This window comes from Camarhynchus parvulus, chromosome 1A, assembly GCF_901933205.1.
Source record: "Camarhynchus parvulus chromosome 1A, STF_HiC, whole genome shotgun sequence".
NCBI classification, from domain to species: domain Eukaryota; kingdom Metazoa; phylum Chordata; class Aves; order Passeriformes; family Thraupidae; genus Camarhynchus; species Camarhynchus parvulus.
In genome coordinates this window covers 44,114,272-44,131,104 of record NC_044586.1, presented here as the reverse complement: position 1 = coordinate 44,131,104, position 16,833 = coordinate 44,114,272, and the positions used below count along the sequence as shown (strand labels likewise).

The 16,833-nt window shown below is 35.8% G+C and overlaps 1 protein-coding gene across 5 annotated transcripts in view; it reads left to right on the top strand.

Moving 5' to 3' along the window:
- DOCK4 (dedicator of cytokinesis 4) overlaps positions 1-16,833 on the top strand; it is a 226,165-nt gene that overhangs the window by 128,055 nt on the left and 81,277 nt on the right. For all 5 annotated transcript variants that reach the window (XM_030959365.1, XM_030959364.1, XM_030959367.1 and 2 more), the window contains 2 exons: positions 2,782-2,907; positions 15,860-15,984. In XM_030959365.1, the coding sequence (XP_030815225.1) occupies positions 2,782-2,907; positions 15,860-15,984 (251 nt within the window). The remainder of the gene's footprint in view (positions 1-2,781; positions 2,908-15,859; positions 15,985-16,833) is intronic.

The following is a 16,833-nucleotide window of genomic DNA, read 5'->3' as shown; positions in this document are numbered from 1 at the left end:
CGAGTAGTGTGAGCTTGAGAGCAGAGTGAAAGCAGTTCTAGGGGCAACCCTTTGATATTTGTTCCTTTTGCCCATCTCAACATCCTGAAAGTAAGAAATTCTGGGGAATTCAGGCAACCTATTCTGTAATGTGGGCATCACACCTCAGTAACAGTATGCCTCTTATGATTTTAGGTCCTTAATGGAGGGTAGCCTGGGTGTCTTGCAAAATTAGTGGAGTTTTGACAGAGCAATCTGAATGCTTACCTGGGTATTCCGTTCTTTTCATTGATTATGTAAAGTACATGTGCTCCCAGCTTTAGCATTTTACCAGATTTATCCGTTCTACTTCTCATCAATTCCCTTTTGTTTGACAGCTTTGTTTGACAGGGTCCTCAGTGGCAAAACTATTAACTTGAAGACTTGATTTTTGGAGGTCCTTCAGATTTCCTTCTCTGTGCATCCTTGATTTGTTTCCATTCTGGTTGACTTTCATTCTTTCCTATTAACTGGCCTCTTTACACCATATAACATTTTTAAGTAACTTTGCTATCTGTAATCCAGTTTCCTCATTTTTCTGGAAAGCTGGGGAATGCATGCCATTTATATTCCAAAGATGTATTTAAACTATAGGTAAAATGACTAACCTGTGTCGCAGGTGTGTTCACTGAGAGATTTCTTGATGCTTTTGGATGTATAAAGATGACTCTTCATTCTCCAGCAATGAATGCCATGAAATACAGAGCTCTATATCTTTCTTGCCTTGCATGAGCAAGTGCTTCATATTCTTGACAGATAGCTTTTTTCTGAAGTTAAAACTCTTTAGCCATTGATGAGGGTTTTTTGACATCTGATTTTAAAGTTAAATAAAATTCTTCAAGGGAATCTGTGAAATTTGTACTGAAAGAAAATTGAATTTGGAGTCTTCAGCCTTTGTTTAGAAAACACAGTAACTTTACACCAGGTGGTGTACAATATCTGATTAATGCTGTTGTGGTTGATGTGATCTGTAACAATAGCAAATGGGTTTTTTTCAGGTTTCCAAGGAAACAGTGCAATGGGGGCATATGAGGGCATGATTATACATGTGTATGTATAACAATTTCTTAAAATATAAAAGCAGCAAGATTTGGGGGTGGACTAAATATCCATATTTATCAGGAAGCTATACCCAGCCTAGCTCTTCCCATACAGCAATGAAAAACCTTACACCTGCTCTAACAGAGCCTGAATTTTGCTTTGTACCAAGCTTCTGTACTGTCAGCTAGCTATGGTGTGGTTTTTCTCACCTGCCCAAATAATGATTGTCACTTCTTCCTAAAGGTCATTCACTGTATAACCATAGAACAAATTCCCCTACAAAAATAATTAATATCTATGGCATTAAATACAGTCCTTAAAATAGAAAAGACTTCACTGAATGCTTTTCCTTGTAAGATTTGTTTATGTACCCAGTTGGAGATGTGTAGGCGAGCTGTTTTTCATGAGAAGGAAGGTTTGGTCAGAGTATCACATTCTCTGGAGTTGCCAAAATAAGAAAATGTAAGTATAGGTAAGGGGAAAAATATAAAAGTTGTCATGGTAATTATATATCTGATCTGCAGGAGCCTGGACTGGCAGTACATAGTACAGAGTTTTGAGCCCTGATTTTAGGAACTGCCAGACTCCAAGTAAATTTATTCAGTAAACGAACAGTAATACGATTGTAGGGAAAATTTCTTTCAAAGCCAAAAGGATTGATGACCTTGTTGTTCAGTCTGTGTTGTACATGTTATTTGCTTCATCTTAATCTCGAGTTCGTTCTGACTCTTCTTCTGAGTTGTTTATCTCCAGTTGTTGAGTGCATACAAAGAGTTTGCTTTTATCTTCTCCTTGATCTGTATGTTGACACAGAATATGCCGTAGTAATGCTGAAGGTCAGGCAAGATTAATCTTTACAAGCTGTATCATTCTGACACTTGCCTCAGTGATTATATTTGCAACAACCAAAAGGCATGCCTGTTGCTTTTGTTAATCTCAACTGTAATGAAGTATGCTCTTTGCAATTTATCTGTATACTGCAGATGTAGTAGAGGAAGTTATGCTTCTTTGGTTCTAGGGGAATAAAAATTGGAAAATTATTATATGGCCACTCTTGCATTTTGCATGTCTTCTGGCAAACATAAGAAAGAATATGATTGATTAAATCTGATAAATGTTGAACAAAAATTGTAATTTTAGTCCTTATGAAATTACTGTTCCTAAGAATACCAATTATGCTATATTAGCTTACTAGAATATTTTTCTTCAGATTTTGGATAAATAAATTGTATAACTCTGTATGAGGTGATATAAAGTGATGCACTGTGATGAGACTTCTGTGTTTCACCCATAGCTCAGGGTGAAAATTGCATGTGTACTTTTTCTTGCTTGTCAGTAAAGGCAGGGTTGTGTTGAAGGAAGTGGAAAATTAAAATGGTAGCAAATACTCTGATTGAAATTTCTCCAAATTAACCTCTTTCTAGTTCTCTTTTTAGTTAAAATATTAGTCCATTCCTACTGATATAATTTTCCTTCATGTCATTGTGGTTCAATTACACATCAGTAATAATTTGCTTATGTTTTCATAGGTAGTTGTTTTCAAGTTTTTACTGATTTTTTGATGTTGATACCCTTCACAAATACACTTGAGAACTGAAGTGGGTTGGCTTCCTCTGAATTTCCTGTTCTCAAGAATGCATATATACTTGCAAATATATAAAATTTTTAAGAAGCAATTTGTTTGAATGTCTAATTTTTCATTGTTTTTCTCTTCTTTTTCAGGTCTGGCAGTTTCTCTTCAGTTGCTTCATGGAGACATAGAACAAATTAGGAGGGAGTATACATCCAGATTTACCCATGGAGTATCCATAACAAGGAAGCTAGGTTTTTCCAATATTATAATGCCTGGTAAGTTAAAGAGAAAACTATCCTGATAAGCAGTAAAAGAAAGAACTTAGGAGAAATTACTTGATTTTCAAATGCATACTGTGTTCTGAAACTTCTTAAACGGTTCCTGAGACTTTTATATTACCATTTTTTCATAAAGATAGCAGAAAACTGTGTCCCAGTGGCCCCGTTACATTATATTTGTAGTTGCTATGCCAGTGTCAAAAAGCTTATGGCTCTAGCAGTCTGTTTTGAGAGATGGAACCCCACTTTATAGAAATGAAGATGACTGAATGCAAGATTGCTGAGCTCTATGCAGGTAAAAAGATAACCAGCAGAACCAATTCATGGGAGCTGGTAGCTTTTTAAATAAAGACTCACAGAATTTCACTGGTACTGTACAGCTGCTTTCATGAGGTTTGTGTCTCCAATACTGGAAATTACTGGAAATGGACAATAATATAGATGTAGAGACTTCATTTTGTGTATATTATATGACAGAATAGACAAATACTTAAACCAATGCTAAGGAAGGTGCAAAGATTGTGTCAGTGTGACTGTGAAGAAGCAAATATGGGAAGAAGATCGCAGAACAATTTATAACTACATCCCTGAATTAAATTTTGTAAATGTTCAGTGGGTTGCTGAAAATTAGTAAGCAAATGTCTCTTTAAAGGAAAAGCATACTTTCAAGCAGATCAGTTTGGCATGATTATGGTGTTATGTTGTTGCTGAGAAATGTTGCAGGGAGGAGCTCACATCTTCGTTTCAGCTGAGTCCACGCATACAGTCTTGACTTTCTCAAATGTAAATCATCCCCATGACTTTCAGATTTTTAATAGGGACTATCTTCTTCATATAAAGATCTGTCTTTGCATTCCTGTGGACCTAAATCAGAAGTAAACTAGGGTTCAGAGGCAAGAATAAATAAACTTTCATACTTCACTAATCGAGGAGGTCTTAAACAGGCATTTGAAACTCAGTAATGAGGCTCAGCTTTAGCTGTGGGCATGTATTTCTCTTGAACTTCTGCCTGAAACTTGACAACTGAGAATTCACTCTTGTGTGCTTACTGCCAATTAAACATCTGTCCTTCTGCATCCTTGATCAGCACTACTGGTCACTTAAAACATGCACATAGCACAAGTTAATAAAACAGTTTCAGCACTACAATGATAATGGGATAACTACAGTATTTAGAATAATGAAATGCGTAAGTCAGGTGCCATTTAAATTGAAGTTAGTTTCTATATATATACCTAATGGAAGCAATTCAGTTGACATTTTATGGCTTATTAGCTAGGCTTTATTTGTTGTCTTACTGTTGGATTTGAAATTTGAATAAAATGGGTGTTGTAGATAGTCTGGCAGACAGCAGTGGAAGCAGCTTTACTGAGCACACTGTAACTCCCATTAGCAATCATTTCCCCAGTTATCTATGATTTAGTGACCTGCTGCTCTGTGTTATCAAATTTGCTGTGTTCTATAAATAGATCTCTTATCCCTTCATTTTCCACTTGAGAAATAATGCAATGTACTAAACTGCAAGAAACATGTTATAGCAGAGTACAGTGTAATCAGCTGCTGGAGGAGTTTCTTGACTCAGTTTCAAAGGTTTATGCAGGTTCACTTTGTCACTGTTTTAGTTTAAAAAAGAATATATGGGTTCTGGTATACTGCTTTCTCAGTCCAATTGTATGCATGCATTAATGAGTTTAAATAATGTACAACTTCTGTGTTTGCTGGCATAGAAGGGATTTCTCCTAAAGAGAAATAATAATCTCAGTCTTGAAATTATGGGTTTCAAGGACTAACCAGAGTAGTATGCCCTAGGCCCTGAAATGCCCTCAGCAACCCAGCCTTTGAAATGCTTTTTTAATTTAAAGCTCCCTTTTCATTCTATTTATCTTCTAGTGGGTTTTTTTCTCCACAGATAAATTAGAGAACTTCATCTTTTGCCACTAGAAATGGTTATTAATTAGATCTTATTTTATATTTTTGTTGAAAGGGTGTTGCTGTGGCTAATTAGCACTTAGGTTAGTGTTGTGAATAAGACTCTCTTGAATTATTCAATAAGAAGTGCTTCGTGCTGCTAAACTGCAGTATCTCTCTTCGAAAAGCCGTATTTTAAGTCTCTCTCCTATTCTGGTGTATTTAAACTCTCTCTGACCTTCCTTTTTTGTCATACCAATCCTTTTCTCTGTGGAGGTTTTGCTGTGAAAAGTAACTGGGATCAGCATACGTGCCAAACCAGAATTGACAATAATAGTGCATGTTTTTATAGAGTAATGCTTTTTGTGTCACTGCAGCTTGACAGGCTGAAGCCACAAAATACACTATCCAGGACCCTTGGAATTTCTTAATGAAGAACTCCAAGTGTTTTAGGAAATGAAGTAGATGGATGGAAAAAAGTATATGGCTATGATTTTAAAAGGCTGTGAAATAGCTAACTTATTTTATTCTAGCCAACAAAAGAAGGGCAAGTAGTGCAAGTGTCAACCTGTGAAGATAATCAATATGCATTTTGCAGGTTTGACCAGGATTTCAGGGCAGACTCCGTGCAAGCATTGGTAAATTCTCTTCCAGCATTCTAGTGTGGTTGTCTGCAGATATACAGCCAATACTCTCAGGAAGCTTTGTATGACATTGGTGGACACCTGTGCTCGCACACTGAGTTTCTGTGTTCACCATTTCCTGACAACTACATCATTACTTAGTATATAAAAATTCAGCATTTGATATTTACAAATGTAGTATACTTTTGAGGAGCATTCTAAGTTAAATGCATAATAGGTAATGAAATGTGAAAGCCCTTTATCTATGCATACTTTTACCAGCTTTATTGCTATTTTATGTAGTTCAGTATTAGGGAATCTCTTTTCAAATTTGACTTAGAGCACCTGTATCAGTGCATGCCTTCAGTGCTGTTCATGCTCATGTGTTATACACGTGCATGTACATGTTCTTTGGTACCATTTTGGAAAATACCTAATTCTGTAAATAAGCCTGATCACTAATATGTGTTGCCTGAAGTTTTTAGAACTGGAATAAACCCTAACACAGCTGTTTGTCTAAATGAGGACTTAACTGGCTTCACTAGATGCCCACTCTCCCAGTTGTAAATAGACTAAACTTTTGTATGGTAAGCATACATACAGGTGCATGTCTTCCTTTGTTGTGCATTTCAGATCAGAACTGCATCTGCTTTACTTTACTTTCAGCTACACTGTTCTTAACTGTGCAAAGTCTATTACTGGGAGTTTACTGGTAGTTGTTGCCTTAACTACTTGGTATATTCAAAGACAAAATCCATTCAGTGTCATATATAAGCATTTAAAATAATCTCATCATCTTCCCGTAGAATACTTTTTTCACTAAGCAATTCAGTGAGGTCCAAGCCTTCCTTCCTGGAATTTTACCTACAAACTTCCTCTATGTAGCTTTGTCTGTAGTAATATGACAAGATAATTCTGGCTTAAAACAGCTATAGATTTGATTTTGAAAGGCTCTGTGACTTAGAGACAGCAGATCGAAATGTCTTTATCCATAAAATGCACTTTGGTGTTTAAACAATTGGCCTGTTGGCTGTCATCTCAAAAGAATTTCTCAGGTGGATATCAGTTAGCTATCCTTTTTTCAGCTTATGATCTGAACTGGTGCCATTACCGCCGCTGCTAGCTGATCACCACGTGCTTTGATTTAAGGATAAGAGTTAATATTTCTTCCTGTCCATCTAAATTATTAAACTCATATGGTATTAGAAGAGGTTAAAGAATTGGTGCATCCCTACAACGGCTCTACATTGACCAGTGTTTATCTGGACAATGTAGAACCAGTGACCTGTACACAAGCTTAGAGTGATATCTGAACTGGGATCTAGAGCTGGGCTAGTCAGTCCTGACTGGAGAAGTCTTGGCTTGTAATACTTAACCTGGAATTTTTTGGTCCTTTTCTATTTCTGTGATAAATTTTGACAAATATCATTGCTAAAAATTCTACATGCAGCTGTACTATTAATTTTTGTAGAGTAACTTTCATTCTTTCAAACTTATTTGTCCAAGATTACAAGGTGCATTTTGTTTCAACATTGTCTTTTTCTTTTTTGCATTTTCTGCTCATTTAGCAGATAAAATGAGGTGCCTGGGATATTACCGTGCTTTTAAGTTTCCTATGTTAAGCTTTCATATGCTCAATTTAGGAAAAGTAACTGAATTTTTTTCCCATCACATCTGCATTGCTTTATGTTTGTCACCTTTTAACTTCATTAGATGTCCTTTTGCTGTCCAGTTACATCTCCTCAGATCCTGTCCTTCAAAGCTGCTGAATGTACTAGTCATGCTTTCATCTGGATTATTAAAAGGTTTTTTCATGTCGAAGTACACAGTCACCAACCTTTCTTACTATTTTCAGAAGCTTTTAAAAATAAAACTAGAAATAGAATCTTTGTCTTTTTATACAAATGGTGTCACAAAATGCTATCTTTGTGATAACCTTCATTATCAATTATGTGATTTTTGACTAGACACAGTCATTCTTTCAAAGCATAGAAAAAGGTTCTGCAAAAATGTAAAGGAAGCTATGGAATAGGTTGTCCTCATCATGGTAAGTGTCTGTATCTACCAGTGAGCTTGGAATTAGTAAAGAGCTGTTGCTTCTAGGAGAAGAAATCTATATCTGACACACTTCAACATTTTTCTCCCTTTAGCAGTGGAGTGAATTTTTCCAAACTTTTCTTTATACTATATGAAGTACAAACAATTTAAATTTAACTTCTGCCACTGGATAAATTAGTTTCACAAAATATGTTTGAGCAATATGGTGGAGTAAAGGCACACCCTGCATTTTGACCTTTCATAAAACTGTAGCGCTCTAGGAGGAATATCCTCTGCTTTTCAAATCCTATTTTAATACTATTTAAAAACTTTAATCCTATCTGTTGAAGGAATTAACATTTATACAAGTCACTGGAGAAAAGAAGGGCATGATGTATTTGGTTAGACAAGTGCAAGGAACTTGTGTATTGTTTTCCTTCTCCTTTCCATCTCCTCTGTCTTATTTTTTTAGTCAATTAGAAACTGAAGGGGAAAAAATAGAAGAAAACTATGGAAAGGGAAGACAAGCCAGAATTTAATTGTACTTCCCTTGATATAAAATCTCTGGAAATGAAGAATGGGGAAAAGAGTCTTCTGCAGTTTGTGGTATTTGAAGAATAAGCTGGCTTTCTACTGAGTATAGAATAAGTAGCAGTGATGCATGGGAGGTGTATGCAAGGATAGTTATGGCTTGGAAGCTTTTCTTTGATAAACTGGGTAAGGAACACTGGCAAACCAACAAATTAATGTTTTAGCTCTGGTAAAGCAAACAGTCTTTCAAAATTGTGTTGGAAATATTTTCTTTATTTTGAAGTTAGACAAAGTCAACAAGTCAGTTTTCTGTTGAAAAGTTTGCAAGGTTTTTATTCTTTGCTTGTTTAAAACAGCTTGTTTTACATCTCATTGTTAGAAGGAAGAGGAAAAAAGTCACAGAACAATTGGGTATTACATGGTAAATGTACAATCCATTTGAGATATGAAAGTATTTGAGAATTCCTTGTAAAGGGCATTTCATTTGCTTAAACAGATGTTTTCTGGTGAGTGTGTCTTAGAGCTTGTTGAATGTTTCCGCAGTAAAGCTGAAAATGCAGATAATGTTTTATTAAAAAATGAAAGTAAAGTAACTGAAGAGAATACTAAAAAAATCAGTTTATTCATCTCTGATTTAAATGCCAAAGTCTAATTAATCCAATAATAAAAAGGCAGTGGTATTACCAAAGTGACCAATGCTCCCAAAATCCTAACATATACAGAGTTGTTTTAATTAAGTTTCCCATATATAACCAAGAACACCAGTCATAATATATAAACTAGCTGCTAAATAATAAAAATAGTAGAAAATAAATAGTAGAAATTGCCTTAATTTTTTTCTGCCTATTCCCTATAATATACCTAAATACAGACACACAACCTGCCCCAAATAGTTCTTTGTCAAGTGTCACCCAGAAGGTCTCAGTCTGAGTTTTTCTTTGTATGTATATATTTAAGCACTAAATAAAAGATTTTTTTGTTCTAGAGTCATGTGTGTATATTACTTATAAATATTTTGGATGTGTGCAAAACTTGCTTGGTTGTTCTTTGCCTCAGTGATGGAGAAGTGAAGGTATGCTCAGTGGGGAAAAAGCACTGAACAGACAGCTGAATGGTGGCTGTCACAGTCTTTAAAACTCAAACATGTTCACTGGCAGCTTCAAGCATGTCAATGAGATTTGCCCTCCTTTTTGAAAGTGCTGAATATATTCCCTGATAAGCAGCCAGTCAGTCTTTCAGTATCTTCTAAAATGCAAAACAAAAAGGAAATTGTTTCAGTAATGGGATTTCATTTCCTACAGTGATGAAATTCTTTGTGAAATGCAGCATGCCTGTGTGTCCTCCTGAGCTGCTGTCGTTAAGAATGCCCTTCTCTCAGATAACATTCTTTTGTATTACAATTTTCACGAATGATCCCAGATTGCTTAACTTGATTTTTTTAAAATTAATTTTTGTTTTTAAATTAAATGTATAAGAAATAAGGAAGGGAGGGCAAGAGAAAAGAACAGTTGAGTGAAGACATGCTAGTCAAACTAAAGGACAACAGGGAAATGCAGAAGCAGTGAAAGTATGAATAGGTGTGCTGGCAAGAATATCGGGATGTTGCCCAGTTGTGTAGTGATGGGGTCAGGAAGGCTAAGGCAAAGTTGGAGCTAAATCAGTAAGGGAATGCAAAGAAAAATAAGAACTTCTGTAGGTATTTCAGCCAGAAAAGAAAATAAAAGCATACGCCTTTTGATCAACATGACTGGTAAACTGGTCTCAGCAAATGAGAAGAAAATATTTTTGCCTCAGTCTTCACTGTAAGTCTCTCTTCTCAACCTCTCAGATCTCTGGATCTCGAGGCAGGGACTGAAGGGAGCAAAGTTCCTTCCTCTGTAGGAAAACAGTAACCACCTGAGGAATCTGAACATCCTTAAGTCTGTGTAACATGGCAAGATGCATCCCAGGGTCCTGAGGGAATTGGCTGATGTAGTTGCCAAGCCACTCTTCCATGATATTTGAAAAGTCATGGCAGTCACATGGAGTACCCAGTGATTGTAAAAAAGGAAATATTGCATCATTTTTTTAAAAAAAGGGTAAAAATGCCAAGACAGGGTGCCCAGGGAGTGTAGATGTCCTATCCCTGGCAACATTTAAGGACAAATTGGAGAGGGCTCTGATCAACCTGCTCTAGTTGAAGATGTCCCAGCTCATTGCATGGAAGTTGGACTATGAAATCATCAAAGTTCAACTGCCAGAAGGGGATTAGCAGGACGGAAAACTTTACTAAGCTTCCTTAGCACTCTCCTCAAGTTAAAACTTAAAATCACCTTCTGCTGCTTTTTTTTAAATATCCTCCCACTGGCAGTTGCTACACAACTCTTTTCCCATTCTACAAAGTATTCTAAGGATCTTTTCTCTAGAATGTTTTCATCCACAAGATTTACATTCTGGGTTAATACCATTTTGTCTGTTCCACATCCAGAGTTTTTCATTCCATACAACTGAAATTTTTTTAAGACCTGTTCAAGATATGTTTAGAGTATAAAGCATCTCATTAGCTTCTATTTTACATAGATGTAGATGAACAGGAAGTTCCTTTAAACAAAATAAGGTTTTTTTGCTCTTTTGCAATTCATGATTCTAGAAGTCCTACAGTTCTGAGCAAAGCTTTCAAAAAAGCAGTTCCAAACAAAAGCTCCTAGTGAGGTCTGTATACTTATTTTTAAATTAGTGGCTGTTGTCAGGACAGCAGTAACTATCAGAGATGCTTGTTCAAATAGAGTCATGCTGTGTTTTGTTACCCTACTAAATAATAAAATTGAAATTTATTTCACTAGAAAGCTTTTTGAGGATAACTGGCAAAATAAATTCCTGTTTCTAACAAAGACACTACCTTTGATCTTTGACAGCTATCTTCTGCTTTAAAACCTTGTTTCATATTAATATGCTACAAGAGATTCTGCAGTTCTAAATATGTTTGAAATATGAGAAAAGTCTTATTATAATATACATGTTGCAGTTGCAACTCACAGATTTGTCAGTGTAAGTTTAAAAACAATTTTGTGATTAAAGATCATTGCTTTGATGCTTAGGTTAGGTGCAAATGTTTCTATAAAAATAACAGTACAAGTGATAGATTCATACAAAGACTCTCCTGAGGCTTGTACTGATCTGGCTTTTTCCTGATGTTGTTTCCATCACCTGAGGTTCAGTGGGTGCAGTTAAGCCTCTCTGGGCTTGGTGCAGTTTACACACAGGTCCAACTTGGGAGCAGCAGGAGACCAGTGCTTGTACCCAGGTCCTTGATAGTGATGATGGAGCCTCCAACCCATGAAGGAAAGGGAGGCTGCAGAGGCATCCCATAATAAAACTGAAGTGGGCATAATAGGTCCCTGAGCATACATTGTTGTCTCCAGCCTGGAAATTACTTCTGGCTCTTTTCTCTTTACTGCTTATAGAATATTTGTAGTTTATAGTTGGCAGGTTGAAGAAGGCTGACCCCCATTAACTGCATCCTCCAGCAGTCTTCTTGTGGTTGTTTTTGACTTTAATTGGCCTTTCCTCTTGTTCCTAATATTAGGCTTTGCATGTAATTGATGCTGATCAGGTGTCTGTCTCTCGCCCCCGTTCTGCCCTGGTACAATTCATTGCTAGTTGGATTGAAGTCATGAAGCTTTTGCTTCTTTGTAGGGCAGAATTCTTGAGCTATAATGTACCTGGTAAGCACCTACAGCTAGGACAGGAGGGGTTTGGGGTTTTTCCTCTCCTGGCCCGTGGAGAGTACTTTCAAGATAATTTTGCCAGATCAAAGCTGTGATGTATTGGCAGTACCATACAATGAGGCAGATACTGCCAATGCTGTGCTGTACACATTTCTATTCAGCAACTCAGACATTTCAATTCAACACCTTTCATTTACAATTAAATTCACGTACCAGAGTGGCTGTCCATGCAGAATGTGCACTGAAAGCTTGTGCTACATCAAAATGTTATGTCTGTATTCACACCAGTGCAGCTTGACTTTGTTGTTGTTGTTAAGTTCTGTGGAATTTCAGTTTCCATATGGCTTTAACCCTTACTTAATATTAGAAACTCTTGTAGGAATTTGTCAGCCTGCTTTTGGTGAAAAGGTGAAATCATAGGGTGCTAACTAAGAAGTCCCAAAGTGTTTGGCTTATTGGGTCGCTTCTGTAATTAGGACAGAATATAACCCTTTTCAACACATTCAATTGCATGATTGTCAGATGAACAAACAGCTTCCCTAGACACACTCCTTGATCCTCACAGTTCTGTTTTTTCCAAGAAACAGCTTATTACTTCCTACTCTCCTAGGGACCAACACCAACGTTTTTATTTCTTCTTTGTTGTTTACCATCTCACACCCAATGTACAGCAATTCTCTGTCTCATCTATGCTGGTTGTAACATGTTAACCTCATTTTTTTCTTGAAATAGTGTCTAGAAAGTAGCTTTACCAAGATAAACACCTGCTTATGCAGTGACATCATTCAAATAACACAGAAATGCAACACAAGGCTTCTTTAATTTGCTTTTCCCTAGCTTCTGTTGAGTCAGCTCTTAACCTGCATGAAGTATCTTTGACTTCTAAGGAGACCTAGGTGGTTTAGCTCACAGAAAATGTTTAATGATTTTAAACATGTATGATTCACTATTTGATAGTTGTTTCTTACCCAGAAAACTGACAGTCCTAGACAAAGCTGATTTACGATGGGATTTGACTCTGGCTAAGAATGTTACTATCTGAGTTTGATCTCTGCATGTTCATTTCACAGTCTGGATGCCCTAAATTCAGAAAGGTGAAAGTCACCTGTCATAACAAGGGCCAGGGAATGGAAATGCTCCATCAGAGCAGGGAGAAATGAGCTGCCCTTTGTTTTGAAACAAATGCTTTCAAGTGCTCTAGATCTTTCATACCACTCAGTGTCATTATAGGTGGAGGTAGGTTTGTCACTTTGAAAGCTCAACACATTTTTTGATATTGTTTTCAGTTGTTTATTCCTGTACCAAACTTCATGCTGAAAACAGCCATGGGATGTTTTCTCTTCCTTGGAGAAGGAGACACTGTATTTCTCAGCACAGAAATGGGCGGGAAATAGTGTGTTGCTTTTTTCATCTCATCTAAACCTTTGTCTAAAAGAGATTTAATTCTGTAGGTATGTTTTCAACCAGTAATTAAAATCTGATGTACTGTGCTGTTTGAAATGTGCCCTTCCTATTTCTGTGTTGATTCCTCACTTTTGGTGAAGTGTAACACTGTAAAGTCTCAGTACACATACACCTGTAAGATTTACTTGAGTCATGCAGATAGTTTAGCTGAAGATACTTTTTGTACTCACCAAACTCTACCTCAGAACTGGTATTCAGCCGGACTTGGCCTTTCAGTGCTATTTATGGTTGTAATTGACTACCTTAGTGACAAGGAGTGATTTAATCCATCTGGTGTACTGGTAAAGGCAAAGATCCCACAGAAAAATGATGCATATTCTTATAATCAAATGTGTAATTAGAGTTACCATAAATAAGAAAGATCAGTTAAAGGAATATAGATATATTCAGCAATGTGCTGATGTTTGAATGCTTTATAGAGGATTTGGAATGTTTTTTATGGGAGGTGGAGCCACAAAAGAATGCCCTAACTTAATTTATATAGACAATCTCAATTTTTGGAGTGAGAGTTTCTGTTAAGGAGGATGGAAAAATGGCATTTGTGTAAAAGCTGAGTATGCACATAAGAGTATGGTAATTACCCCCTGATGCTGTCCCAGCCTCCAGCTATTTTCAACTCAAGGGATTTCCTGAGTCCTTATGATTGCCATTTTCATATCCTGTAGCTGATCCTTTTTCCACAATTTCTCCACTCCTTTCCTTTCATCATTTTACATTACTTACATTCATAAAATCCTTTGGAAAGCTTTGGGTTTGTGTTTGGGTTCTGTTTTTAGATTGCTTTTGTGTTTGGTCTTGTTTTTGGTTTTTTTTTTTCCTTACAAGTCCATCACCTGAATAACCATCATCTTTTGCTTATTTTAAACCTGTTTCCCACCAGGAACCAGAGCCTGATCTGGTAGTTGCTTTCACTTATTAGTAATTTAGCTCTTTCATCCTTGACTTCAGACACTCTTAAATGAATACTACCTGTATTTTGTGAATACTATTTGTATTTGTTCTATTGATTCTGTCTAGCTGTATTCTAGCCTCTGCCCATGATTGATTCAGGAGGTAACTGATAATAAGGTAATACAATGGCAGATTTCTCTCCTTGTTTATGGGCATGGGTCTTGAGGCATTTGTGATATGGCAATTTCTTCTTTTATCATTTAGATTGGGCTTTGGAGGAATCATTTAATTATTTTGCATCCAGTGATGTAATAATATTATAAAAATATTAGATGACTATAGCAAGATCATTGTTTCTGTTACTTAAAAATCACTGGAGAGTTGCATGCAGTAAAATGCAAGGAATGTGAAACATGAGAGTATTGAGGAAAGTTCAAGCAAGTCAAATTCTACATGGAAATTAAAATGAAGCTAGAAATTGAAGATGCATTAATTATTTATGTTACATATATTATAATTAATTTTACCCACAATACAAGTACACATCCCATGGTTGCCTTCCAAGTGGCACACCTATAAATATACTAAACTATCACACTTTCAGCAGTGCTGAGTGAAAATCTGCCTTATTAAAAGATTATATTCCCTTTTCACTAAACTTGCATTTCTCTAGATAAAAGCATATATTCTCAATTTCTGTTTCAACAAAGTCCAGAAATAAGAATTTTAGAAAATTCTCCTAATTATGATGCTATTCATCCTTCATTGTTCTGCCTTTCACAAGGAATGTTCAATTGCTTCAAAGTAGTTCTGGTAATTTTGTTCAAGAGCTGGATTCGTTTACACTCTTCACAAATAGATTCAGGATCTTTAAACAGAACAGGGGCTTCCCTACTATGGCACTTCAGTCACTACCAGTACTGCTTTCCCCCTGTCCAGTCCCCACTGCAACCACTCTTTCCTCTTTTCATCAAACTTTGCAATTTGTGTTAACTGAAACTAAAATAAAATTACTATTGATCTAGTCCATATGATCTGTTTGTGTTCTGACAGACTACTTAGTGTGATACTGCATGAACGTGCAAAGAATTTAAATTTAGATATGCTAACAGCCCTTGTGCACACCATATGGTACCTAGGTGGTGTTTGTATTGGATTTGTAGTTTAAATGTCCTGATGAAGAGTCTAATTTCTCAGAAGCCTTTCCAACAAGCAAAAAATAAACTAACTAAGCAAACTTTTTCCTCAAAAGCTTTGGAACACCCTATTAATGTAAAATATATAGAGATTTTTTTGATTACAAATTGTAATGCTCATAATCTGAGAAGACTGCCCTTCTAATGGAAAGAACACCAACTTCTTCGTTGTTCCTTTTGCAAAATAATATATTTCCTGTTAAGATTAAGCAGAAAAAAAGTTGTAATTAATTAAACAGAGAACTGTAACAATTACAGGCGAAAGAAAATACATTAATATTGCCTTAGATTAGAAGAAGAATTAAATGAGGTGGAACTAGACACTGACTTCAGTATAGCTCGAGGGGCCAATGAAAAGACCAAACAGACCCAACAAATTAGTAGAAGCCCCTAGAATTGGTTTAGTATGGCAAATAATCTTTGGGTTTTGAGAGGGATGAAGATCTTTTGCTTTCTTGGTTTTATAGTTTAAATTGTGGGTGCAGCACTATCCTTTGTAAGATAAAATGAAAATCTACTGAAGTACTGAAAGCAAAAGTAAACAAGTTGGACTGACTTTTGGACACATTGTTCTGTTTGGTTTTTTTGATAGGTGAAATGAGGAATGATTTATATATCACTGTAGAAAGAGGCGAATTTGAGAAAGGAGGGAAAAGTGTGGCCAGAAATGTGGAAGTGACAATGCATGTGGTGGACAGCAGTGGTCAAATTTTAAAGGTAACTTTGTTTTATGTTTTTCCTCGATGTAGTTAATTTTGATACACTTTTTCATATGTAAGTCTTCTTTTGTTACACTGATTGAAGAATACAAAAATGCTTTGGAAAGGACATGTTTATCTTTTGCTTTCTTTAGGTATTCAAAGTGTTTCCACTTTGCTTAAAACATTTCTAAAATTTCTATATAAAACCTTAATACATGTTTGTTTTATTTCTGTGATGGATTACATGATTGGGATAAACCCATAAAATTGCCAACCAAATAACTGATGATTCCATTAAGACGTTGGAAAATGTTGAAGCAAGATTGAGTTTGGGAAAATTTGTATTTCCTAAGAATTCTTCTTAGAAATATGCCAATTTTTATTGGGGTTACACAGAACAACTTTTCTTGATAATTGTGAATTCTTTGTGTCTGATTTTAATAAATTAGGGATTCTTGCTGCAGAAATCAGCACCATGTATCATTTAAAAAAATAAATTAATGTTCCTTCTCTTCTTCAAATTTTTTTGTATGCTGCTGGTGACGGCTTACAAACAGGCAATGGTTTAAATTTTAATTATTAATAGATGACTGTTTCCCAAAATTTTCCGTACCAAAAAGATTTCTGTTCACATTCAAACTTTTACTCGCATATTTTTATGTGGTTTTTGTTTTGTTTTAAATTTGAAAGTGGTATTTTCATATGTTTTTCATGATTTCATGGTTTGTGGGGTAACACAATGAAGAAAGCCTGGCTCAAATTTTCTGTTTGTGTATCTGAAGTGAAATTGTGCTTATTGATCCATAGCATCCAATATAGAAATGTTTTATATATAAACATAAGTGTGTGTGTACCTATTAAACAA